Raw genomic sequence first — 27,833 nt, forward strand, 5'->3', positions numbered from 1 at the left:
GCCAAATTACTTAAAAAATGTATTGGAAGGTCTGTTCCTCTTACCTGTAACAATATTATTCAGCTTCATTTCCAGCAGTGTTTTCTGATCCTGGGACCCACTGCCCTGCATGTTCTAGAGGTTTCCCTGCTCCAACACACCTGATTCTAATCAGCTCATTACGACCCATTTATTTCAGGTGTGTTGGAGCAGAGAAACGTTCGTGCCCTGGTTTGAAAGGCTCTATACAATTTTGTGAAATAAACACAACAGACAGTGGAATAGAAACCTTGCAGACTTTATTATTAACAAACTTTCCGATTTTCATCTGTACAGAACAAAAATTGTACAGGAAGAATTAAATCAGATGATGAGGGAGGAGCTCCACGGATTCAAACACAAAACTTTTTTTTTTTTTTACAAAAAGATCTTTATCGTCACAAACTTAAAATCAAACGTTCTTGTCATCATCGTTTGGGGAGAGCGTAAGCTTTGAGGCAGCATCCAAAATCTGTGGGCAACACAAACACACATCCATACACAAACACACACACCATCCATCACACAAAGGCCCACATGCTCCTCTGGTGGGTGCTGCAGGGGATTCTGGGATGTTCTGTACAGCGGGATTCCTCAGTGGGGCGGCAAGTAGGCACAATTTGATAAAACTGACGTCAGATGGGCGAGAGTTAAAATTAATTGTGAAGGCAATTAAACGTATCGGAACGCCTCGTTTTCAAGCAGGAAGGGAAGCGAGCGCTCACCACACCACTATTAGGACAACAAGCCGCAGCTTAATTGCACAGTGACTTAATGTACTGTGCATCGTGTACACACGATGAACTCGAGTGAGGAGCAAATCATCAGTTGCCCAAGTTGCTTAGATACACCACAATAAAAAAAAGAAGCTTCATGACACTGAGACTAATGTACAGTAACAGCAAAACCTCGACCACCATCTTCCTCCACCTTTGACCCGCACATGGTGAATCACGTGTATGTGTTTGACGTCGAGTTAAATCAACATCTGACACAGAAATGAGCCCAATCTGAATCAAACCTGTTACAGTTTTAAAGGGGGCTACTGTATATACAAGATGCAACCAGAGTTTAAACAGCAATCCTATAAAAAAAAAAACTCTTGGAGAGTGTTGTCTCTCTCCTACTCAGAAAAGCAAGGGTTGCCAGGTAGTTTGAGGATCCCTAACACACTGATTAGATGGATCTAAGGAGAGCTACACCTGCAACCTCTTTCCACAATATAAACAAAATAACATGCAGGCTGAATAAACCATCTGTACCAATGTTAGCATTTAAATTTAAGTGATTCCCAATCTCTGCCGATATAATGGTAATTTTATGACTTTTTACGATGCATTTCTTATACACTGCTCCTTTACTTGAACTCAGCCGTCAGTTGCAACAGTGAGGGAAACAAACTACAGCTGTTGTGTTTTCACGTCCACGTCACTGATCAGTTTTAATCACGTATGAAAGCACCAGTGGTCGTCCCCCAAAAGTATAATCACATCACAGACCTCAGCTCGTCTCCTGTGTCTCAGGTGATCAACAGAGTCACTTCACGTTCTGGACAACGTGTTCTTCAACATCACCACACCAGAAATCTGACTCACGCCGCCAACCAAAGTGGCCGGAGCAGGTCGATGCGCAAAGAACACGCCAAAAAAACAAAACAAAAAAAAACCGTAGCCACCTACTTCCTCCACCCTTCTCCCTACCTTCCCCCACACCCCTGCAGAAAGAAAGGGAGGCTCCCTTCCTGGAGAAAAGGCAACCAGCGAACATTCAAATCACTTGGAGAAAAATGTGTCCATAAGAAAACAAATAAATAAGGCTATGACAAAAACAAAACAAAACATATATATATTTATTTATATATATATATAAAAAAGAATGAAAAATGTGCAATGATTCCAGTATCTTTACACTAAAATGTTCACATCTCTATAATAATTTTTTTCTTTATTCTGTTTTTTTTTTCCTGCATTGCTCAGATTTATGTACCCGAGACACTGACAGCCACTCTGCTGCAAGTCCATGAATGGGGGGAGCGGGGCATGATGGGAGCTCACTGCAGTGTTGTGAGCAGATCCGGCTGCAGGTGGACGTGGTGCACTTTTGGCACAGATCCGGCTGAGAAATTAAAACAAAATTGTTTTTAAAACATTAGACTGCATAAATGGAGAGCTGAAGTTGCCAGGTCTGCTGTTTCAAAAGATTAACTTCACCACAAACTATTCCCATTGTAGGAAGAGCTTTAAGCGAGCTAGCTGGGAGTGGTTGTGATGTGTCACCCCCCCAACAAATGTTTATATCTCATCTGTGTGGCTTGGTGGAGGGTTGACTGGTTGGCACCACCCGCATGGCAGTCCCATGGCGATAAAATTGAACATACACAAGCAAATAAAAGATAAAAAAAAGGAATAGGTGGACAAACTAGAAGAATATGGTGATATGGAGACAGTTTTCATCACACACACACACACACACTCACTCACTCATTCACACACGCACTCTGTAGTCTTTATAAATGAATATTTTCCCATCCCATTCTCTACACATTTACACTATGATTTCCACCTCCCTCTAATTTAAGTTTGACTTTCGAGCCCCTATCCTAACAACCCGTACGACCTCCCACCCCCCCACCCCCACCCCCAACTCTCTCCCCAGCACAGTAAAAGGGGTGGAGAGGAAAGAAAAACACTGCAACTACAGGTGAGTGCAGGTATAACTGATGGAGGAACTGGTGCTCTGCATAAGAGGGAAAAAAAATCAGAAGATAAAGAAGAAATGTTGTGGACGTGGCTTTCCAGTAGAGAAGACGAGTTCCTGTAGAAGATGATGAGATGAGTCAGTCATCGCGCCCAATTTCCTTTGCACAATTGTGAGTGACATCACTCACACAGTAAGAGGAGGTGGGAAGCAGCAGGAGTGATGAGAAAGCACTGTGAGAAGAACTGAGAGGCAGGTGGAGTTGTTGTAGCAGGGGTAAATGACGGAAGGAGGGGGTAGAGTCCTATTTCAGCGGTGGTCGTTTCTCCTGTGGGTGTGTCCTTACCACAGAGTGGGTGTGGTCTACCTGTCCTTCAGCTCTTGAGTGACACGCTTAGTGAATCGTCCGCAGAGCAGACCCATTAGGAAGAGCAGGGCTACACCTCCAGCAATCACAGTCAGGATGTAGTTCTTGGAGGGTGATGTCATCACTTGCATGGCCAAGTCTGAGAAACCCTCAGCAGGAGCAACCTGTCGTCAAATCAGGAAAGCAAATAACTAATGAATACAAAGTCTTAATAATAAAATTCCATGAACGCCAGGTAAAAAAAACACAATGTATATCAAATATTTGTCAAAATAAAAGTACATTTAATCAGATTTTGTATAGCACATATCCCAGAAATGAAACACTTTAAACAGAAATGTGTTCACTCAGAGTTTCAAAAAGAAAAAGCCTAATTTAACCAGATATGTGTATACAAGTTATTATTTCTGTTTGGAAATACTTTAAAGTTCTAGTCATGTTATGTGGCACATTACAGCAATTTAAAAAGAATAGCCACAATTCAAAGGCTCATGCAATACACTTCAAAATAAAAGATTTCTATGTAATTTCTTGACTCAATTTCAAATGAAATGTAATGCAGCTGGATCAATCAGCAAAATACAACAAATGAAATGAATAAAAGATTTAATGCAGGGCAAACCCCATTTACAACTTAATTTAATATATTTGATAAAACTTGATACAGCTCAATGACTGAATGGCAAACTCAGAACTCACCACAGACTGTAGCTACTGAGCAGCAAATCTGTGTGTGTTGGTATTTTGTGTTGTGTGACCACAGTGTTTGAACAAATTCCCTGACAGTATGAAGAAGCCGGAGGCTAGTGTACCTTGGCAGCATAGCTCCACATGTCGATGCGATCCTGAAGTCTCTTCTTGCACTCAGGTTGCAGACGAATGCGTTTGTCCTGCAGCGCCTCCATGAGACACGACATCTCTGAGGAAACAAAACCAATGTCAACCATCTTGTTTTGAGAGTTCTAATTGTTTAGTGTCAATAGATAGAAACTACTTTTATATAGTTTTATATATTTTAGTACTAAACACTGATGATAATGTTATTTAACAGGGTGGCATGTGGTTAGACAGTGGACATTATATTAATTCCAGTCTGATTTTATTCTGTTTTTAGTGGATAAATGGATTTTTGTTAATATCGTTTGGTATTAAGTTTGTTTGTATTTATTGGTAGCATTTTAGTAATTGGTATTAAACAATTATGAGAGGAGCACTGTGACATTCAATCTCTGACCCCAAAAATGTGTTTACCACAAAATATAAATGCATACACTAATGAACAAAAATGAGCAAAAACGAAAAATGATTACACCTGCAAAATTTTTTGAAAACCAAGTCATGTTTCTCTGATATATCACAACGCTTAAAAAATGGGTAAAAGTCTACAATGCAGCTGCTGTGTGCATGTTTGTGGACTCACGGCGCCCCCTGCCAGGTGGTATGGCAGCACAATGGTGCTTGATGTCCAGAGCGCAGGCTGTGTGTAGGACAGGGTCAACAAAAATGTCCGCTTTACTTTCCTTAAGCAGGTTCAACACCTCCTACAGAAGGGCGAGGAGGGGGGTTGGAAAAGGAGAGGTAGAGGAGGGAGAAAGTCAGTGAGGGGAAAAACAAAAGCAGCAGTGAAATAAAAGGGAGGCAAGACGTCATGTATCAGAAAAATAAATAGATAAGAGATAAAAAAAAAAACAATTATACAATACAATAGATTTATGTAAACCATAGGTTTGTATCCATGCTAGCAAAAGGAATTTTGTATTTAAAAATACCAAAATTTAGGGCCACACAGAGGTCATTACATAGTTATGTAATGTTCAATAACCTAATGCGTTATTACAGCTTTTCTGGGTCTATATCATAATTGCTTCTCATGGGTTGTGAAATGGGCATTCAATAGGCTGGCGGCCCCTGTTTGAACGAATCATTTCATTACACTCAGGTCATATCACTGCAGTTTACATTTCCCTCAATGGTCAGTGAAGGCAGCAGTGGCTTTGTTTACCTTCTTACATCCCTCCTGTTTGATCTTCAGCAGGTTGACCTTCAGACACTCCTCCACCTGCCCCGTCTGCTCCTGAGCTGCTGCCTCCTCTGGACACAGCTGAGAGATCTACAAACACAGGCCAACCCAGTCAATAACCTGCCCATTGTAAACAGGGCTGAGTAGATGATTAATGGGTCATTCATTATTTGTTATATTGTCAAATACTTTTCAGTACATAATAAACATTTCACTGAGTTTTTTAAAATAGTTTTAATAGTCTAAACTTCTAGACATTATAATGTTTGTACCTCCTGTGTGCAATGGATCTGCAGCTGAAGGTCAAGTCTGTAGTCCAACGCCGACTCCTGCAGAATGACCCTGATCTGATCCTCACAATCTGACGACAAACGCTGCCACAACACACAAACACATCACGTTACACATCAGTGACTGTCACACCAAACATCTTAAGCGTGTTGTGATTCTGACCTGGTCTGCATATTTGAGCTTGAGGCAGGAGATGACCTGACCCTCCAGCTCACTGTCTGGTGTTGCCTTGTTCAGGACTGACTGACAGAACTTTGGGATGTCTGCTTTACAGGCTTTCCTCAGCACTGGGTTCAACCTGAAGTCTGGAAAGAGAGACAAACACACAAAGACAGACAGTCAATGGAAGACTTATTTGTGGAACTTAAGATCCTGATGATGCTGACAGACTAAAAATGAGTGAGACCATCTACCTGTGTTCTGGGTGATCTGTCTTTTTGTGATCATCTGTTTGCATTTGGGATCCATCATTTCACTGTTCTTGTTCTGTTTTAGACACTGAAGAATGTTCTTTCCCTCCGACTCTGTACAAAACCGCTGAAAAACACAAAAAGAGACAGCTGTTACATACAAGCTCCTTCATAACATATTCCATTAACACAGCAAGAAAGAACTTGCTTTTGCCATTTTTCATCCTACTCTGTGGATAAGTAGGGCTCATCTACCCATTACTTATCGTGTGACATTTGGTTTTACTGGACCCACCCTGATCATGTGCTTGCAGACTCTCATCAGCTGGTAGTCCAGTTCAGGATCAACCATCTCCACCTCCTGCAGCTTAAAGACCCGCTGGTGGCAGCGGGAACTTAACTGACGCTTGTTTTCCTTCAGACACTCAATAACCTAGAGTGAGAAGGAGAAAGAGAGAGTCTGATCATTGGTGCATTGGTTTTAATTTATGTGATACAAAATTAGATGGTTTTTGTTTTTTTTAATAAGCATTTTATCACTTCATTTAAATCTCCTTACACTGGAATTGTGGAGGACTGATAAACCTGATTTATACAACAATGTGTGTTTTACAAGTAAAGACCACATTGTGTATGTTTACATGTGGAGCAGCTGACCTGGGCATTGCCAAATGGCACGTTCGGACACAATCTGGTGATGTCTTGCTTACAGGAGTCGTACAGCTCCGGCTCCAGGCGGATGTCCTCTGACTGCAGAGAAGCAGACAGGATTAAGTGGGTTTACATAAAAACAATGGCACAAACAATATCAGAAAATTCACTTTACCCAGAGTTTCAAATGCTGCTTGATTTATATTTACAGAGTACACAATTTTGCTATTGTGGCTTATCAATGTAGAACAAAATTCATACATTTCCTTTAAGCAGCTTAACAACCAAACTGACATGTGGTCATATTGTTTGGTTCATAAAAGCAGTCAATGGTAATTATCTGGTTTATTGACAAAGAAAATCATCTGAGTTCTGATGAGTGAATACTTATGCAATTATGTATTTTTGAAGCATGAAACTGGCCAACTGTATTTCTTATCCATGATGAAAATCTTACACATGGAAGCTTTGGATTTTAGGAAATTATCTTCTGCCAGTGCTGCTGTCTGTTCACTAAAAATCTGGCATCTCCAAAATGTGAGTCAAATAATGGTCTTAAGATTTCTTCATTCGATTATAAATCGCTTTGCTTCATTAACACTAGTTATGGACTTTGACATCAACTGTAATTGGACTTTCTGTCTCTGTACTGGTGTTCAGTCTCTGAGCAGGAGCTCACAACGTTTCTGACCAACAGTGACAGTGTAGCGTCAGTGAACGTACCATCTCTACCTCCTCCACTCGCAGCTGTTTACGGCATTTGACAGACACTCGGTGTTCCTTGGCTTCCTGTAGTGTGTCGTTTCTCACTGTGGTGCTGAGACAAATCACGACATCCACCCTTAAAGACAAAATCAAGATAAAGATCAACCACCTTTAAAGCCTTGTTATTATGGTTCAGAGTAGATACAATATTGTGTACCTCTTTTTACATTTTGTAATATTAGATGTTAGAAGAGGGTCAAATTATCCAGGGAAAAACATAAATATAAGCTTGACTGACAGTGTAAAAATTAAGCCCAACTATTACCCTGGACCAATTTAAAAAAAGATTGCTTTGTTTAAACAAAGCATCCATATTATTTTTTTGAGCACCAAAAAAGGAGACTTGTGGGAAAACTGTCTGTCACCTTTAGATTAAAAACACTAACCAGAATTGTGTTTTAGTCTGGACAAGTAGAGACAAGAAAAACAATGTAGACCTCTAATTTCAGTCCCCTGTAAGACATTTTGTCAGGACAAAAACTACATCTTGCCCTTTTCTCCAGTAGGAATTGCTGTTTCTTCCTTGTAAATAGTATTGGCATCTGAGGACCAACTGGAAAAAACTGTTGCTGCAGATACAGATTTATTAGTATGGATGGATATTTGGTGACATTTCAAAATGTTCTGAACTATGTAGAAAAATTCTTAGTATAATATTACAACTATTATAAATCAACCTCCTATGCCTCCTATGAAAATACTGAACTCTCCCTTCAGGAGTAGTCCTGAAAACTGAACTGCTTCTCTAAATGATGGCTTTGAGTGATCTTTGAACTTTGAGAATAGGACAGGCAGAGTCCGAATACAAAGGTTCATTTGGTGTCATGAAGTGACCCGAGGCAACCAAAGCTAATCAGTATTAGCTTGTACTTTATTATATGTAATATGTGTATATGTCAAATAGTTGATATATTAGGAGGAGCATAAATAGTTGAGTTTATTATAATTTTTGTACAAATTGCTCTTCAGCAAAGGCAAGGCACGACAAGTTTATTTGTATAGCGCCATTCTCACACAAGGCAATACATAGTGCTTTAGAGAGGCAAGTAAATACATTGAAAAAATTAAAACAAAAATTAAAAAATAAATTATAGAAATATAAACCACTAAAAACATTAAACAATTTAAAATCAAGCAGACAAAGAATTTTTCATCTATTCTGTGTTTGCCCTCACTTATTTGTCCCCGATGTGAAAATGAAATACTGTAAGACACAGGGCTTACACTCCCACTCAGCTCCACTCTCCGAGACTCGAGCTGGTCCCATGAGTCTCCAAGATGCGACAAGTGCTCTCTTACCTGTTCTTGCCATTTCATCTAATCAGTCCCCCTTTTACTCAGACAAACACCGAACAGATAAAGCATCAGTCAACTTAAAATTAATAAAAAACTGGAATGTAATTTAAAATCATTAAACAAGCAGATACGAAAGTTAAAGTTATTAAAATTGGCAATATCGGACAAAAAAGCCGCATCAGTGACCAGGCTCTAAAATACCACTGTGATTTTGTGTATCTTACTTCTTCTTGATGTTGGGACACAGTTTAAGAACGTCTTCCTTGCAGGCGGTTTTGAACTTATAGGAGAAACGGAAATCTTTGATTTGAATCTGGGGATGATGAAAGAGACAGAGATGATGCATAAAAAATTACTCATGAATTCAGCAGGAAAAAAATAGTCACATTTGTGTCACATAACTTAAGGATTAAGTTCCAGTTTGCAGGATTTAGTAGGTAACAGGTTCCTACAACCTGTTACTGCTGTTGGGGTGGGGGTACAGAGAACCCACAGCACAGCTATTGTGTTACTAACAGCTAAAAGTGTGTTGATCTCCAAATAGAATAGCCAAGTTGCACCGCTGCAACAAATATACCCTCAGCCCCAAAGACATAGAACACAACAGAAAAAAAACTACAGGAAGGATATTTTGAGGGTTTTCCATACTTGTAAATTATCTGAAGACACTGTAGATTTTCCTACACAGTTTCAGTTTCAAAGGGAAGAGGTGAGGGGATTGGTATTTAATTGGTTGCAATCTACAACGTTGCCACTGGCTTTCCCTCAATCTTACGCACCGAACCTTTTAGATTAGCCAATAGCAATATGCAATTAAGATGCTTATTTTTCAGACTGAGGGCCAAAAAGAATGATTTTCTTTTCATGTTGAACATATTTCAATGATGATGAAAGACAATGTGCTCACCAGCTGGAAGTGTGTCACTCCGACCGCACACTTCTCATTCATCTCCTTCTGGTGTTTGTTCTGAACCAAACACTCCATCAGATCACCAGAGTCTATCTGATTATCAGCAACCTCCTGACACAGAAATGGGAAAAATGCAGCATTAAAAACAAAATTCTGAATACTATTTGCATCTTGTATGTGAAATAAAAAAACAACGTACAAACGTAAGAGCAACACAAGAGAAAATATATGCATACAAATACTTGAAGGTTTAACAAAATTAGTTCCTCCTATGTATTCAAAGTCAATGTGATATCCTGCTGTCTATTACTTTGGTTTTCACAAATGTGTTTCTGTGATACATTTTGCCAAAAAAAAAAACAACATAACATATTTCCGCTGGCTGATACATTTCATCAGATCAGACTTACATGGCAGTATGCCTGGATGACAGGTTCACAGGCTCTCATAAGCAGCGCCTCAATCTGAATATCCTAAGGACAGAACAAACACAGATATGCTCTTAACACAAAGCATCTTTTGAAATTAGACCTGTCAGTTCTAGGTCAGCCGTTTTCAGATGTTCAGTTATTATAGTTATATACACTATATATATATATATTATTTGTATTATTATTATTATTATTAATAATAATAATAATAATAATATTTTTTTTATATATATATATATTTTTTTTTAACCGATGAACTGATGGTTACCTCTGACTCCAGCTCTGTCAGGTTTCCCACCACATCTCTGCAGTCAGACACCAGGTCTTCAAGGTGGTCCTGCAGACACTCCAGCTCCTGACCAGCCTCTGTCTTCTCGCTGCACCACTTCCCCAGGTCAGTCAAACAACGCCGCTGCAGCTCAGGGTCCAGTTTTACATCCAGTGCCCTCTGGTGGAGAATCCTCTGCACCTCCACCTTACAATCCCTGGAGAGCTGCAGGACAATTATGAAGTCCAGTTAGAGTAAGAAATTCATTTATTTGTCCACTAAGTGATACTCCACTCTTTTTCACTGAACAGGCAACACAATTGTGAAAATCTGAAAATCATCTTCAGTTGCAGCCTTTAATAAGACATGATTATTTGATGTACACCCAATTCTTGTTCTGTAGGCCAGTTTATATTCTGAAGGAGGAGATGGTGATTCACCCACAGCTTATAAACTGGCTCTAAATTCATGTCTCAATGTTCAGCTCTGTTAAGACACTGACAGTTCAATTGCACAGATTTATGTCATCTCTGTAAACTGATCCAATGGCTGATCCGATTTAATTAAAATGAATTGATGTCACTGCACATAAAATGCTCTTGTGAGCAGGGCCTTAATATGGAAGCCAATAATGTATGTTCTCAAAAAGACACGTCAAGATGGGCTACAGAGACGGATGATGCAAATGCTTTTTTAAAACAAGTAAAAAATGAAATTAATTTCAATTATTACAATGTCATGCAGAAAATCCATCCTACAAAGAGAGAAAGTATGTGACTAAAAACATTTATTGTAGTGGACTGTCACATAAGGGCACAGCTGGCACATTTAACAACCTGATTCACTGCACTGAATTAAAACACAAAGATTATCAAGAGTTTGACATCAATTATTCAAAGCACAGTTCAGAAGCTCATTTCATGTCAACAATTCCAACTGAAAATCAGCCCTTTCATGCACTATTGCCAGATTAGAATTACCAGGACACAATCAATTCTTATCATGACAGATGTCAGGTTTCCTATGATTATTATTCGTTTTGACAGGACTTACTCAAAGTAAAACCATGGTTTTCGGCTTCAGCTGCCCCACTGGGGAGCTACAAGAATATTCTCTGGTCAATGACAAAATTCACACAAACGTCTTGTGCATTTACACCAAGTTTACTATGAAAAAACCTGCCTTAAAAATAAATACTTGGACAAAACAATTTCTTTAGATAAGCTTGGTGCGTCAGGATAGAGGCACCAATAATACTGCATTGTTGTTTGGCATTATTACATTGTAACTTATATAAAAAACAGGCCCATGACCTGCCCCACTGACTTTTTAAGCAATTATTCTCATGACTTAATGAGCCTTTAAGACTGAGCCAAGAATTTAAATTAGCTCATGTGCATTGTTTATGGAAAAATGACTATGACAAATCTCTTTAGCATGGTCATTCAATCATTCACTCATTAACCACCACTTATCTATTAAGGGTCATGGGGAGGCTGGAGCCAATGCCAGCTGACATAAATATAAAACATAACCTCCTTGCCAAAGGTAATGAAAACTGTTAACGATCTCTATTGACCCAGACATGTTTATAATGATTACAAATTGCACAGCAGCATTTAAAATACAACTTCTATAAGTACAAAGACACCCCACTGTTGCCAAGTGGGAAATGATGTCGTTATTTGGTGAACTGTTCATTAAAGTGGTCAAAGATTAGCTCAAAATTCTCCTTTTTTTTTTTTTTTTTAGAGACTCACCCTACGTCCCTGCTCCACAGAGCGGTAAGCATGGCGATACAGGCAGGAGAAGATGGCACCAGGCGGCATCATCTCACTTGTCTCGTTCCAACCGTGTGTATGGCAAAGCCGAGCTGCATCACCCTGACATTTCTTATACAAGATGGGATCCAGCCTGAACAGAAAACCCGGGGAATAATGCATTGTTCAAGAGACAGGACTGTTCACTGTGGGTACATAGTCAAACATAATAATATGGCATCAATGTCACAACACTTTCAGCAAAACAATTCTGTAGAATTTCAAAACTGTACCACATAAATATAGCAATAATACATTTTCTGAACATAACGGTAGATAAAAAGAATGTTGTTAGTTGATTTATGAATCAGCTTGATAAGAAAAGGTTAGCCATCTCTTACTTCCAGTCTCGAGCAATAAAGTACTGCAGCTCTAACAGTCTGTGTTCACAGTCTTCCACCATCTTCTCTGTGTACAGATGTTCCATCAGACAGGACAGGATCCTGCAGCAACAAAAGCATAAATATGTTCAGGTGTACAGAAAACAGAGTAATTACTGGATCCCACAGGTGCAGCCCTATACAGAATGACTGTCATGACCATTTAGTCTGAGCTATACCGCAAAATGAATTGGAAAAAGGTCATTTTTACCTTTATAGCCATTTTAATTTTTCGTTTTAAGTTTCTATTTTGTGCCACAGCTGCTGTTTCTGTCCTTAGTGGCGAAAACTGAAAGTTGATTATTGTGATGTCCCGTTACCATGCAGCAGTTTACTCATGACCATTTGTGGAACTGCTAAGGTCAGAATGATCAACAGAATTATTATTCTAAAAAAAATCTTGGATCATTATGAAATTTTGGCAGGACAAAGTAAGACTATGGCAGGGTGGATATTCCCTGTGAATAACAAGAAACAATATGAGGCCTGTTGGTCTGTTTTTCTCTATATTCACAGTGGGAAACCTTATCTTTTATTGTTTCTGCATATGTACCCAGTTAAAAATAAAGGTCACAAGATGTTCATCCATTCTAAATATAACATTAACCATTAATGGTAGGTTAACAAATATTGGCTATCAAAAATAAATTCAAAATGTGCATGTTCGCAGACTGAAATGTTTGAAATATTTATGTAAAATAACATGAATCAAACACATTTTTACTGGGAATATTCAATGAGATGTGATATTGTGAGCTATCTCAGCAAAATAGAATAAGCACAGTAATAAAATAAACAGAAGGAATGAGGAAAACAAAGTCAGGCATGTGACTCACATGGGATCTCCATTGCGAATATGTTTGCAGGCAGTCTGGATGACGGACTCGCATGCCTCGTTTAGAGCTCGATCAATGCGGTAGTCTGCTCCAGGATCAGCTTCCTGGATCAGAGTCTGGAGCTGAGGACAGAAAAAGAATTCCCATCAACAATATGAACCCGACTCTATGCCACACATGTTGGGACCTCTACACGATGAGGTGCTGAAGGTCACTCTTAGAACAGGAGAAGATGTTTACTTCAAAGATATTTGAGAAAAAGGAGGCTGTCATTTGGTGTGTGTATTAAGAACCTGGATCCATGTCTAAGTTCATAACATCTAGGAAATTATGGGGTAAGAAGCTGGTCTCGGGGGACCAGGGGGCACAGTTAGTGTTCCAGTGTGAACAATATTGTGAGACAAACATTATTTACATTATTATTTAAAAATTCTTTGTTTCAGATAACCAATGAGCATTTATAGCTGCTGAAATCTTGTTTCTGATAAAATATCAACTATTGGTATAGCCAACAAGTCTTACTAGCGCTCACATTGAGGGTTAATGTTTATTGTAACTTACCGCCCTCTGACAGTTGGGGTCGATTCCACCCATGTCCCCTCGGCCGACCCTCATCAAGCAGTGCAGTGTCCGCCCTTTGCGGTGAAGACCAGAGCAGTGACTCTCGATCTCAGTGCGACAGTGCAGCACGATCTCGGGACTCAGAGAAAAATCCTCCATTAGCATCCGTCGGTAATCCATCATCTCGCCCTGACACTCGCCACTCACCACTCGACCTAAAAAAACACAAATATTTTTATCAGATATGACAGAGTGGGCATGAACAATAGTTCCAAAATATGTCCAAATTGTTCCATCATTTTCTTTTTGTGGTTATTTTCTTATTCAACAGAGTTGATTTTTTTAAATTATTATTTTTATTATTATTATTATTATTATTATTAACAAAGCAATACTCAACCTTGAGTTAAAAAATAGGGGGATTTATATTTTAGTGGCATCTTGTACAGCAATGCTCCATTTAGTTATATCTATTACGCGGCGGAAATGGAACTGTAGTTTGTCTTAAAATTATATCACAAATAAAATCGCAATTGCAATATTGTCAGAAAAATGTCACAAACATTTTCCACAAATGGCTCCACCATATTTTATAGTGATGATCTGTGTTTATGAAAACTGTATATTTAAATCCAAGTGTATCCATTGTGTATTTCAGACTTTTTCCATCGAGTCTGCTTTCATTAGAGATTCTATGTGCAGCAACACTGCAGCCATACTGCTGCAGTTTTTCTTCTTTCTCATTTTCTCAAAAGTGCTGCTAACTTTCTCAGGTGTTTTTCCACTCAAGATCACAGGAGAGCCTGACAGGGAGGCAGGTGGGAGGTTCACTGTGCTTTTGAAAAGTCAATAAATCACAAGTAAAAGAACACTGGTGACAGGTAATCCAGCTAATAGTAGCCTCCGACTGTCAGACAAACAACTGAGTACATTGATTGGTGGTGCAACTGAGAGTGATTGCGGGGTTCACAAGTTCAGAGGCAGAAGTTCTCACCTCGATGCACAGCAGACTCCAGACAGAGCAGCAGGTAAGACAGACGAGCTTCTCGGGCTCTGGGCATGCTGGTGTCCACGCTGCAGTGGTACTTCCTCAGGTCGGACTTGCAGGATTTAGCAAGTGAGTAGCTCACCTTGTAGTCCTGAGCGATCAGCTTCTGCCTAGTGGTCAAGGCCTCACGACACTGAGGAAACATAGCCAACATCAGCATCCCAATAAAGCCAATACCTGTCTTATTTGATTTTTCACGCTAATGTGAAAACCACCATCCATTTTCAATTTAATAATGTAGTGTCAGCCTCACTCATTCTTTGAATATTTCACACAATGGTATCCAACTGTTAAATTTTGAATCAGTATCGTCACAGGTTGAAAAGTCAAACTTGAAATATTCTTGGACTCACCCTCTCAGACATCGCCTCTTCAAACTTGTGATTATAGAGACATTTGTAAACTCGTCCTTCCCCTGCCAGTATCTGAAAGAAGAAGAAAAAAATATAGCATTAGTCAAAAATTTGTCATGTCATTTGTCAAATCATGTCACAGAAATTACTGATCCAAGGCAGAGCATGTCCTTTATTTACTACTCTATTTTATAATTTATTTCCCCTCAATGGCTAATACAAGGATTAAAATGCCTTCTAAATTTAGACACATGATAAAACTATTTACAAAATAGAATAGAGAAAGAAAAAGCAAAACAGGAAACTAGTGTTTATCTGAATCAGCTGAAGTTTAGCTGAAGAAAAAAAAGCCTATGTCACAGTCATCTGGTTTACACAGCAATAACATTAGATCATGTGTTAAAAAAGACTTCATATTCCTGTGAATGTTTGCACAAATTCTCACACTTTCACAGAATCGTTCACGGTCCTCACGACAAGCGAAGTAGAGGTAGCGGTCCAGGTGGAAGTCATCTGAAGAGAGTTCAGCCACTCTCATGATGGACTTCTTGCAGTCTTCCTTGATGGCGTGTGCTCCCGGCTGTTCCTCGGCCTCCCGCACCAAACCTTTCTCCAGACAGGCAATCACTTCGCCCTGTGAATGGATGTCCTGCACAGAGATCCCAGCCACAGGGAAAGTTAAGCTTCACACAGTGAACATTGCTTCTAATTCTGGTGTGATTATAGTTTGTGTCTTTGTTGTTAAATAAACCAATCTTAATCAGGCTGCACACCGTGTTTAGAGGTTATTGATTAAGAGATTATCATTTAAAAGTTTGATCTTCAGTCATTTTGTAAATATAAATATTTTCATCTCCGTAAATGTGTGTAATGACTGAAAGAATTAATCAACAATTTGTCAACACCATGCCACCATTGCATGTTAATTGATGGATCAATCCTTGCTAATAAACACAAATTAAGATATTTCGTCACAGCATGTCTATAATTTTGTGAAACAGGTTGCGTGGCCAGGTTTCATCTCCACCATGCAGCACTCCGCTGCCATGACAAATCCCTGATAATGAAACCAACACTGCTGCTGACAAATATTTCAGTTCATGGAGGATGCGCGACAGAGCCTTATTTTTTTGTTTTGAGAAGCATTTAACTCATCTTTTACCCAAGCTGACTTTCACTACACTCTTTGTGTGTTAGTGTTCACATACGAGATACAGAACACAGAGAAAGTTTAGTCTTTGAGTCTTACCTTTTCTCCCGTGCTGATGCTGCCGCAGCGCAACACATTGATGTCATCGCGACATTTGTCCATGAAGCCACAAATGAGTCGGTAGTCACTGAAGACGATGGAGGTCATTTTGGTGATGTACTGGTTACACTGGTAATCACTGATGTTGGTGCGGTGATCCACCAGGCAAGACACCAGGTAGCCCTTGCCCGGCTCCTCAGATGCACATTCTTTAATCTAAGCAAAAGCACAGGCAGCGTCACAATCTCTGTTTGAAGACTGAAAGCGGTTGTTGAAAAGTGCCATTTAAATTAAGATACAATGCATGAAAATAAAAACCCGATCAGCCTGTCTGTCTACAGAACATAGATCTGCCAACAAATGCTCCAGGAAAAATGTGGCCAGAACTCACATGGATATACCTTTCTCATTCAGCATTTAAATGTTCTCATCAAATGATATAACAAGAACTTGCTGCTTCACAGACACTATAATGACCACATTATTTGTAAAAGTTAAATAGCCGTTTACCATTTAAACCTGCATGAATTTCAAACTGCCACTTAGAGGTAGTGCAACAAGCTGCAAAGACAACAGTGAAAGCATTAAAGCTGCCGATGAATGTTACGCACACATGTAACCAAAACTAGGATCTAGAAAACTAAAGCCTAGTTCACACTACACAAATTACAAGCCAACTTTTCTGTCAGAGAAGGGCTTTTGAGAAAATGACTTCCACATAATTAAATTTAGAATCTGGAAACACTGCTTCCAATTAAATGGTGGTACCCAAAAAGTCTGAATAAAAATATGTTTCACTAAAATGAAGTTTTGTTCCAAACATTTGTGTGTGCTGGATTATTTTCATCAGCCCTTTACTGCAGCTGCATCTTCTACGGACAACAAACCAGGCTACTGGTGAGAAAACATGGAGAGATGATCCTTCAAGTGACCAGCTAGTTGAATGTTTACTCAGTTGTTGGTGGAGGCTGAAACAAAAATCCAGTGAAGCTTCAACTGACCTCAGAGATGGTTGTCTTGCAGACCTCCACAGCTACAGACTCAAACTTGGGGTCGGTGGTCAGATTCAGCTTGTAGTTCCACAGCAGCTAGAAAAGAACAGATGCATGAGACTACAGCAAGCTTTACTTTTTCTTTAATTTGACCTTTTCTTATTCTGTTACTAATCATCAAAACTGCCAATTACAGTCAGATTCATACATATGCACATGATCTGTTGACATTTAGGATGTTATATCCAACACATGTGGTACAATGCATTATAAAATAACATGATGCATGGTGTTACATGAGTTATGGGATGGGAATAAAAAAGTATAGACACTTACATGGTTGCATTCAGTAGCAATCTCGGTTTCCTAAAATACAGAAAAGAAGAAGAGGTTTGCATATATACCAAGAAGAAAATGTCAGGAACGAGATCAAACCTTCAGAGATTTGTATCTTTGCATTTCATGGGTCAACTACGCTGGACTGAGAAGTTTGGTGGAACAGGGATTTAAGTAGGTTTTTGATATTTAAAAAAAAAGGACCCAAAAAAACGTATCGTCTAGACACTGGTATTGATTAAAATGTCAACAATACGTTCAGGTACATCATAGGAGGCCTTCTCTCACTGAGGTGGCTCCAAATTTCTGGGAGCCATTGTGGCCACAGATTATTTTTATGGAGTGCTGTACTGACCTGAAGTGACCTGTCTGACTTCCTGCTTTGACCAGCAGCCAAACGCCTGCAGACCAACAGTCTCCCCTCCCCTTTAACCAGAGAAACCCAAAATTATTGCTCCATTCCCAATGGAGGACCAACTCTGTGTGTGTGCTCTGCAGATGGCTGAAGAGTTTCTGACTGTTAACCACATGGCAGCCACAGCATGAGCCAAGAATAGGCCGTTTGTGTGTTTGACTAAGCAAGTGTATGTGTGTCCTATTGACAGTGCATTTTACACAAAAGTGTTACAATACTGTAAACAGTGTGAAGTAAACAGTGTGATGAGCAGGTCTCAGCCAGAGCCTGCCAAGGAAGATGACGGAAGGGTGGGTGGGACAGACAGATGTTCTAAACATCAGTACATGAACAGAGTGTTGAGTAATTTAGTTCAAACAAAAACATTGTTTTTCCATTTTTCCTAGTGCTTTTGGAGTGATTGTCTGTCTGCAGGGAAAACCCCACCTCTGCACACACACGTAATCCAACTAAGGACTTAACAGTTAAAACAAATCGCATCCCACTTACAAAACACATGATTAATATAGTCATCTATCCAGCTCAGACAGTGGGACCTACATGTTTCAGAAAGTCAAAATGCTTCTTCCTTTTACTGCAATGTTTATTTAAAAGTGAAATACACAAACAATGATGAGACTGGCATTATTTCTGACCAAAAGGCTCAGGGAAAAAAGACATGTATCATTTTGTTGTGCAATTACGGTTAAGTCTAACCAAGTCCAAACTGGAACTCAGTGGCCAGCAGCTGGACCTGGATCCAAACACAACAGGAGGAAATAAAACCAACACTTAGTGTTGTTGATGTAATCAGACTGAAATACTCAAACTCCTTTTGTTCACTGATGTTTTTTTTTCTTTAAATAAGGTCAACTCCTCCATCTCCTTTAATAGCTGCTGCTAAATTAAACCTAATCAGCGCTCTTCATCTTGGGAAAACCAGTGTAAGGCAGAGCTTCAACTTGAAGTGGGTGAGAGTAAGAGCAGGAGAGAGAAAATGAGAGCCTAAATCATAGGTGTGTGAAGACTTGCATCATCTTCATTCATCCATGCACATGCCTGTTCAGTGCAGCCTCTTACAGGTGACAGTAAAGTTTTTGTTCACACTAAGAAAATATTTTCAAATTTGAAATATCCATCATCTACCACTTTATCCTCCACCGAAAATTTGGAACGGTTGATTCATCTCAGGTCTGTGCACAGCTAGAAAGAAAATAGACATATACACCATCAATTTCACTCCTTTTAACCATCATCACTTCTTATTACTCTAGTAGTAAGATCCACTGGCTTCAGCTTCAACAATTTAGCAATAATAATTGCTTAAAATGAAATTCCTCCATTTTCATTAGTTTGATTATGAATTAGTTTATTTTCATCTGTTTTTGTTATATTCATAATTCATCTTCATCTTATCATTCACTGTATATTAGGGCTGCAACAATGATTTGAATTTGGTTTGTGGGCAAAACTATTTTCTGCCATTTTATAGACCAAGCAAGTACTAAATTAATCAAGAAAGACAGATTGATTATGAAAATAATCGTAAGTTGTTAAGTCAATACATAACAAAAGAAATTTTTTTAATTGTATGTCTTAATTTATCACGAGTGATATCGTCATCACAATAATCAGCAATGATGCCACACCGCATGATTTCCTATTATCGCGCAGCCATATTTGTGAGTATTGTTTTTTTAGAATACTGGTGTTTTTGAAGCCACACACACCACATTACATTCTCTCTCCATCTTGTTGCATGTTCCAGGTGTGTAGGCATTATTGATTTTGACGTTTTTATTTGGCATTGTGAAAAAAATCAGATAGACACTATCACTACAAGCAATTGATGAGACAGGAGGCAGAGGAAAAAAAGACGGCAGAGCAGAAAATGGCACCACATAATGCAATGCTCTTGTAGACACATCAGCAAGACAGTCAAGCAGATTGCCTTCAGCAGCCACTGCAGGGCTGAGAACGACACAACCACATCTTTCAACAATGAGGGCTACAGCAAGCAAGACACACTTAATTTTTAATTAGCCAATTTAAGAGTGATCAAAGACAGTAGGCTCACCAGCCAATACACTTCAGCCATATGCTCTCTGGAGCTTTAGCTAGCTCCCAAAGTGCTGTTTTATTGGATTCTGTGGCCAGAAAAGACAAGTGCCTTTTTTCCAGGTCGGCTGTGTGACAGATGTGTGTATTTTCACCTCCAAGAAAAAGACTTAAAGACTTGTGACACTGGTATTTGATCAATCTGTAAAGCGCACGCACGCACTGTACTCTAAACTTGTGATGATAAAGCTCAAATCTTAGTCAAAACAAGACAATACAAAAATCTGAAAAAACCCTAAACATGATTAAAATTCATTCATCTTCTACCACTTTATCCTCCACATCAGGGTCAGTAACATCCTAAACATGATTAACATAAAAAATTTAATTCAACAGAGTGACAATATATATTAATACAGGCTATAGAGAGGCAATATAGAGAGCTGTAGCTCCTATGCAGTTGGATAAACACTTAAACAAGTTTAAATATATATGTCAACAATAAGCCCAAATCAATGGTCACAAACAATAGATACTGAAAGGACACAAGAGGATGTTGTTAAGTAACCAGGAACAGTTTTTCCACTTTTTGGCACAGGCCCGAAATCTTTTTTTTATTTTTTTATTTTTTTTTAAAACAATTGGAAAGCTCTTTTGTTGTTTTAATGCAAGTCATTAAAACACAATAACTCTAAAGTTCTCCCTCTCTCCTTCATGTGGACACCTTTAACTACAAGAGTTTGTGTACATTTGGTCTGCAGCTATACCTTGTGGACTAGTCCTCGTTAGGGATGGGGCCGATCCGATCCAGTATCGGTATCTGATACAAAGTTAATTCAAGGATCGGAAATTTCCGATCCGTCTGTGCTTCAATGTTGTCTGTTGAAATGTCTCCACAAGTGATTCCCTGTTGCTCTGCTAGCTGGCCGCAAAAATTAGAATGGATTTTCTGAACGTCAATGAGACGCAGAGTAACGCACACCTCCGTTCAGGAAATCCATTACACATTGACATTGGATGACAATGAATGGGAAATAATCAATAAAGTAGGTCTGGATATCTGTTGGATAGATGTAACCTCAAGAGTAAGACAGCTCATTGATGTTCACGGTCAGACGGCTATCTGCTTGTTTCTTGCACTAGGAATTGGCAATTTATTTAAATTGGGTACAATTAGAAAAACCAAGCAAAAACATACGACAAGTCTTCAATGTCAAAAACCTCCTCCCTCTGTGCTCTGCACCACGTAGACAAAACCACAAAAACCATCAGGACCAAGAGTGGGCAGGCCAGAGACACAGAAAAATGCTACAAGTCTAAAAGCAGCTCATAATCTCACCCTTGAAGCAGAGAAAAGCAGCAACAGCAGAGTGGCAACTGAGTGAATTGGGGGCATTTACACAATTTTGTGATAGAAACTATCACTCTTTTTATGCCAAAGCTACAAGGCAGAAGAGGAAAAATAATAAAACCATGAGTAACCTAGAGAAACTACGGATACCATTAGCAAAAGAAGTGGCAGGTGTTTGACTGGTCTCCAAAGTGAACAGACATGGATAACCGGTGGAAATTGGTGGAAGTAGATGGATTCATTTGGCTAAGACTACTTAGACTAGTCTTCACAAGTTCAACATTCAACAGAATTTGGAAAACTCAACTCTTAATATATATATAGATGCTGATACTGGAGTGATGAAGGTCTTACTGGCCCTAAAAGTAGTAAAGAATGAAGTGTCAGCTCTGATTTTGTTCAAGACAGTGATTACAGCATAGGACTGGCATCCAGAGGAAGTCTTAGGGAGATAGAAAAAAGACAAAACAAGCACCACAACCTACTTCACTGTCCTCAGTAACCACTGCCTCTGACATGACATTAAACACCATTTACCAGGACATTAAAAGGGGTTCAGCTCACAGCCTGACACGATCAGGTGTGTGCAGTTTCAGATTGTTTAAACATTTATTTCATTCAACACTCTTCCTACGTAATAATTAATGTTGCAAATTATAATAATATGTAGACTAGACCACTTCCTGGTGTTTGAGGCATCTGAATTAATATAGGGGATATTGAAAATACCGAAATTCTCTGAGATCAGGTCTGCTGCTAACAATTATTGTCATTATCAATAAAAGATTAATCAATTGGTCTATGTTTGGCCTGCTTTATCTATTATTGAAACAGTTTGAAGAATTGAATAAAACAATTTCAAATTCTTGATGTAGTTGACTCTAAGATAACTCATTACAACCACATAAAAAGAAAAAAAGCAACTAACTGCCATGTGTAAATGTGTGAACATTTAAAACATGTCCTGTTTTAAGTTTGCTCTGCAGATGGAATATTTCTTGATAATTTTACCACCAGAGAGGATGCTGCTGTCTTCATTTGAATGTGCCCACATAATGGGCACAACTTAAGGCTTGTCTTAGCTTTCAGCTGCTGCTGCAACATTGTGAGCTCTCAAGCAGCTAATGAGATTAGAGAAGTGAGTAAACAGTTTGCTGCCACCCAACCAGCAGAGACAGTCCCAGGTTGACCTCTCAAACACATATGAATGGTCACAAAAGCAACCTGTCTGGTGTAAAGTCACTAGTCACTCGTGTGTGTGTGTCGCGTATAAAATCACCACAGTTTCACTCAGTCGTGCAGTGATGACTCCGCCCACGTTAAGTAGGTACTTTTTTTGTAGTGGGGAAGCAACGGAATTGTGCCGTGTCGTGCTGAGGCGAGGCGAGTAGAGCTGGTGGACATGCGCCACTAGTGACCTGAAACCGAAAGTTCCAAACTCCCTTTGAACTTGCATTGTATGGAACAAACAACTAACTGATTATTTAAGAGAATAATCAACAATTTAAGAGATTGAGATTGAATCAGTTCTGAAGACTGGTGCACAAACACATGCCTAAGTTGAAGATATTTGGCAGATGACGCTGGCAGTCCACATACAAAAAGCTTTCCCTTTAGATTGTTTATTATCATTCATTGTTAGCTTAACAAGAAAGCTGTGGTTGTGGAAGGCACATTGCGGTGGATGGGAGCGGCTAGAAAACAGGCTTCTCTACGTGTTCAGGGCTTGTTGATGTTGGTGGTATATAAAAGGATTCTCAACGTCTTCTTAATGGCAAAGCTGCTGATAAAAGTTAGCTGTTCTCACCTCCAGTAACATGTTCATGTCACAGGTCTATGCAGCTGCTCCTGGGTCTGCAGCCCAGCCATTATCAACACCAAACATGGTAGAGACCATAGAGCAGAGCTTTTTCCAGTCCATTTGACTCAAAATGGTATCAAATACCCTGTATGAATTCTAAACTAAAAAATTTAACAAAAAAAATAATTCTGAATTTTCCCAGTGCATTACACATGACGCATGCTGCAATTACAATGAAGATCTGATTCATTTGTCAGCACAGGTTAATCAGAAATGACTAATTGCACTTCAGTGAGAAAATGTAAAGGTTCTTCCCCGTTGTGTAACATTGTGTATGTTAATCTTGTTCAGATTCTCAAGTGAGAGCAATTAACACTCTTCAATTCTTATTAAACTAAAACTTCCGTCTTTACATGTTTAATACACAAAAGAAGAAATGTTAATTTTCTGAAAATAATCTCATATTTGAATTATCTTTTTAATAATTTATTACTGTTTTTGTTCCTGTTTCAAAAAGTGCCTGAGAGCAGGCATCGATCCTGCCTTATCCAAACAACTTTACTCCTGACACTGTGCCAGCCATGACATGGTTTGACAGTGACTGGGATATTGTGCTGAGAATATCACAGTTGAGTTCTGACTTTCCCAAAACTCTGGCATGTGCTGCTGCACTGCCACCGCCTATTTACTCAAGTCATGCAATGTGTAAAACGGGGATTTTTTTTTAGGCTTTGTCAAGAACTATTCATCCAAACTTCACACTTACCCGGGTCCTCATTAAAGCACACACCAAGTTTGAAGTTGACTGGAAGAGTAGATACAAAGACAAACAGACATTCCTCATTTTATAATTAACATTAGACTACACTTTGGTAGTCCTACCTTATGTGGTGTCATTCGAACAAAACACTTGACATCTCAGCAATTTTTTTTTTACTTTTACATTGACAATATGACAATTAAATTATTATCTTATTATTAAGGAAATGGGAAATGAAATGTGTTGCAGGTAGCTGTACATCCAAAGTTGGATCAGCAACCTAATAGTCTCGGTCATATTGATATAAAGATGTTGTGGTATTTGGTACTGGACTCTGAGAATATACTGGCACAGGTGTCAACACAGGAATGGGGTTTTATTATCTTTATCTTTTTGGCAACATGTTGCCTAAACATGTCAGGGCAATGTTCACTCTCTCCACACCACCACAGTGACAACTATTCTACAGGCTCTGGTGCTGCCTCAGGGAGGTCAATGACAAACTTTCCCTGGGGACAAAGACCATTCTGCAGACAAAACAGGTTAACTGCTCAGTCTGCTAGGTCACATAGTGCAGCAGTGGCTAGCATTGTTGCCTCAGAGCAAGAAGCCAACTGGTTCAAATCCCATGGGGCTTTCCCCTATGGAGTTTGTAGGTTCTCCCCATGCACTTACATGGGTTCTCTTCAGGTACTCAGGCTTCCTCCCACAATCCAAAAACATGCAGTCTGATTAGGAATAGATGTGAATGTGAGAGTGAATGGTTGTTTGTCTATCTAAACTGGCCCTACCCAGGACTGGCAACCTGTCCAGGGTTTATCCCATCTTTCACCCTATGTCAAGTGGGATTGGCTCCAGGCCCCCCACGAATATCATGTGAAGGATAAAAGGTAGATAATGAATGAGTGAGTGAGTGCTGCTCAGTCTGCCTCACAATAATGTTATGTTAGCTATACAACAGAATATGAACCAGAGTGGAACCATTTGCTGCCATTAACCAGTTTTGATAGTACTGATAGTTTAACAGCATTGATAATTTTACTATATTGCAGAAACGAAAGTGTCTCAATGGTGATGATATCAAAACAATATTTTCCAGGCAAAAACTGTGATCTTGTTTCAGCCATAAATAGTGCACGAGAGCAGAATGACGTGGGACCTACAGATATCATCACCTTTTTGTGTGGAAGCATTTTGATTTCCCATGTCAAGAAATAAGGAAAAAGGGTGACTAACATAACAAACATAACAATCTGCTAAGCAAATCGAGTGATATGAGAGGCCAACTGGCAAATCCTCCTGAAAAGATATGAGAAGATGGCCGGAAAGACATTTCTGCCAGGCCTAAACACTTAAAGTAAGAGTTCACAACTCCTCTTTCCCATAACACTTTGAGAGCTTAAGAGATCACAAGACACAAGATAGGTGACTATACAACCAAAGACTTAGGGCCATTTCCTGTAGAAGACAAGAGATGATTCAGAAGGTCAGCAGGCAGTAGAGCCAAAGCATAAAATCCCATCATGGACAATATGATATAATTAAAATCAAACACTAACCAGCTCTCTACTAAGAGATAACGGCTTAAATGAAAGCAACGTGTGCTATATTACAATCACAATGTTGTACTGTGGATAGAAGCTCATTAAATATCATACTGTGGATATCATGTCAAATGCCTGTATATTTTAACATTAACATACAATTTTAACCTAAAGACAAACATGAACCTGCGAGAGGCTTGAGATTTATTTGAGGGCTAGACTGCTATCAAAATAACGGAAGTGCGAACTGTGCAAAACAACTTACTGATCTACAGATGCTTGTGTGTCTTAAGAGTTTTGAGTTGAATTATACCTTTGGTCTGTCACGCCTGTTGGCTGGTGAATTATGTGGTCAGTGTCATATTTAGACATTCACTAGTCCAGATGCCGGAGGTACGACTTATAAACATATACAAGCTGTCCAGATAATGTACTAGGTTGTGATGAAACACACACTGTAACGATACACAAAAAAAGCAAGTGCATTGGTGGCCATCTGTAGCAGATGTGTTTCTAGCAATTTCTAGTTAAATTTATTACATAAAGCGGGTTATATTACAGCGTATTTTGCACGCTGTTCCACTTCGTAGCATTTAGGAGATATTTAGAAGACAAACAGATTAATAAACTTATGAGATGCCAGGAGCCGTTTGAGTAAACGCATCATGCCGAACTGAAGAGTGGACACTTAAAACATGTGAAATGCCTGCAATCGTTTTCTCTGCACTAGACCATACTGAAACCAACATCATAAGGCATAAATTGTTGACTTTCTGACCGGCATTTGGCGTGACGTTCTCTCTATCAAAGCTAGCGCCTAGCTGACGGTGGCAGCTAACCGTGGTTAGCTTGTTCTTTCGTCAGGCACACCCTGCTTCTTCTCCTTCACCCACATAAGCATGTCGCGAAAATGTACCTCTTTCTTGTCCTGGAGACATTCCAAAACCGCCAGGTTGTTGTTCCATGAGTGTTTAGGGCAAAGCCGGGTCAGGTCCTCCCTGCACACCGCCTCCTCTGCCAACTTCCAGCCGGCAGTGCGCCTCCGAGAGAGCGAGGCCCCAGCGCCCAGGTTTCTCTCAGCGGCTCCTGGGTTAACCACAGCCGGTCCCAGACCTGCGGCTGGATTCTGTGGGTTATCAGCGTTACCAGTAAATTTGGCGACATTATTGTTATCTGCTCTAGTTGAATGCACTGACGACAAGATGCACATCCAGAGCAGGAGCAGAGGAACACGTATACAGTCCGCCATCTTCACAGAGCCAGGCAGCCTACTGTTGCGTTCAGGAGCACTCGGGATAAGAGGAATTTCCGTAGATACAATTTTCTCGTTTCTTTCCAGGATGAAAGTGGGCGGCTCATGAATAATTTACTCGTGACTTGTCTTGCTTTGTGTCATCCAATCATACCAACACCATGGGTAGGTGTTCTTCAAAGTTTGCACAGCTTTTATGTGCGGAAGCATGGGTGAAATGGGTGGCATTATAAACCTAATTGTGTCTTCAAAGCTCAGGGTAAGACTGCATATTGTAAGAAACAGAGGACTCCACTGACCAAACAGCATGTTTCAAAATCAGAATCAGAATCAGAATAGCCTTTATTGTCGTTATTTTGTGGACAACGAAATTTGGGTGCCACTCCCTTGGTGCAAAATACAAATATATAAATAACAATTTTAAAAGAGAAAATAGAATATTGACAATAAAATAAGAATAAGAAATGTTTACATTTTTCCAGAAAACTATGACTATGTATAAATTAACATGAGATAACCAAATATAGCAGCAAGACCGGTGTAAAAACAGAATAAAGAAGGCACTTTAAAAGAGAGAAGTGATTGTCCTGTGTTTGTGTAAACAAAGTGACTGAAGCCTTAGACTGCGAGCTTCTGCCTCAAAATTATAAATAAATGCTGTGGCATTTGTCCACTGCAGCTGCTGTAGAAACATGGCAGCACATGATGGCCTCCATAAAGGCCCTTCATTAAAGTACAGGCTTACTGTGATTGTTTTCTTGTTTTTTTTTATTTTGACGTGACTAAATGTTAAAATCTACAGACCAAATTTTAAAATACTGTCATGTCAATGTGACCCTAAAATAGGTCTGTTGTCACTCCTACTGCTGGACCAGACGATACAATCTTTTCCTCCACTGACATTTTAAACAGGAATTTACGAGTCTCCCTTGAAAGCAGCACCCTGTTAGTTTGTATTATCCCGTCACAGATTT

General features: G+C 39.4%; 1 protein-coding gene across 1 annotated transcript; it reads right to left on the reverse strand.

Moving 5' to 3' along the window:
• Window positions 1-261: 261 nt before the first annotated feature.
• Window positions 262-26,907, reverse strand: glg1a (golgi glycoprotein 1a). The gene is made up of 25 exons (XM_044036897.1): window positions 26,524-26,907; window positions 17,700-17,729; window positions 17,373-17,459; window positions 16,372-16,587; window positions 15,568-15,771; window positions 15,123-15,194; window positions 14,716-14,902; window positions 13,722-13,936; window positions 13,161-13,282; window positions 12,286-12,387; window positions 11,885-12,038; window positions 10,125-10,349; window positions 9,836-9,898; window positions 9,423-9,536; window positions 8,740-8,828; window positions 7,178-7,295; window positions 6,461-6,553; window positions 6,099-6,236; window positions 5,807-5,930; window positions 5,556-5,698; window positions 5,375-5,476; window positions 5,085-5,192; window positions 4,503-4,623; window positions 3,895-4,001; window positions 262-3,246 (listed from the first exon to the last, which is right to left on the reverse strand). Exons 1-25 carry the CDS (start codon window positions 26,854-26,856, stop codon window positions 3,079-3,081), a joined length of 3,435 nt encoding a protein of 1,144 aa, XP_043892832.1. The 5' UTR covers window positions 26,857-26,907; the 3' UTR covers window positions 262-3,078.
• Window positions 26,908-27,833: the final 926 nt, after the last annotated feature.

The sequence above is a fragment of the Solea senegalensis genome, linkage group LG10 (assembly GCF_019176455.1).
Source record: "Solea senegalensis isolate Sse05_10M linkage group LG10, IFAPA_SoseM_1, whole genome shotgun sequence".
Lineage (NCBI taxonomy): Eukaryota > Metazoa > Chordata > Actinopteri > Pleuronectiformes > Soleidae > Solea > Solea senegalensis.

Excerpts from the sequence above, each read along its gene's own strand:
- glg1a (XM_044036897.1), bottom strand. The coding sequence starts at position 26,856 with ATGGCGGACTGTATACGTGTTCCTCTGCTCCTGCTCTGGATGTGCATC. Across the intron at positions 6,554-7,177 it reads GAGTGGAGGAGGTAGAGATG|TCAGAGGACATCCGCCTGGA; the intron begins GTACGTTCACTG and ends GCTTCTCTGCAG. Across the intron at positions 6,237-6,460 it reads TGCCATTTGGCAATGCCCAG|GTTATTGAGTGTCTGAAGGA; the intron begins GTCAGCTGCTCC and ends TTCTCACTCTAG.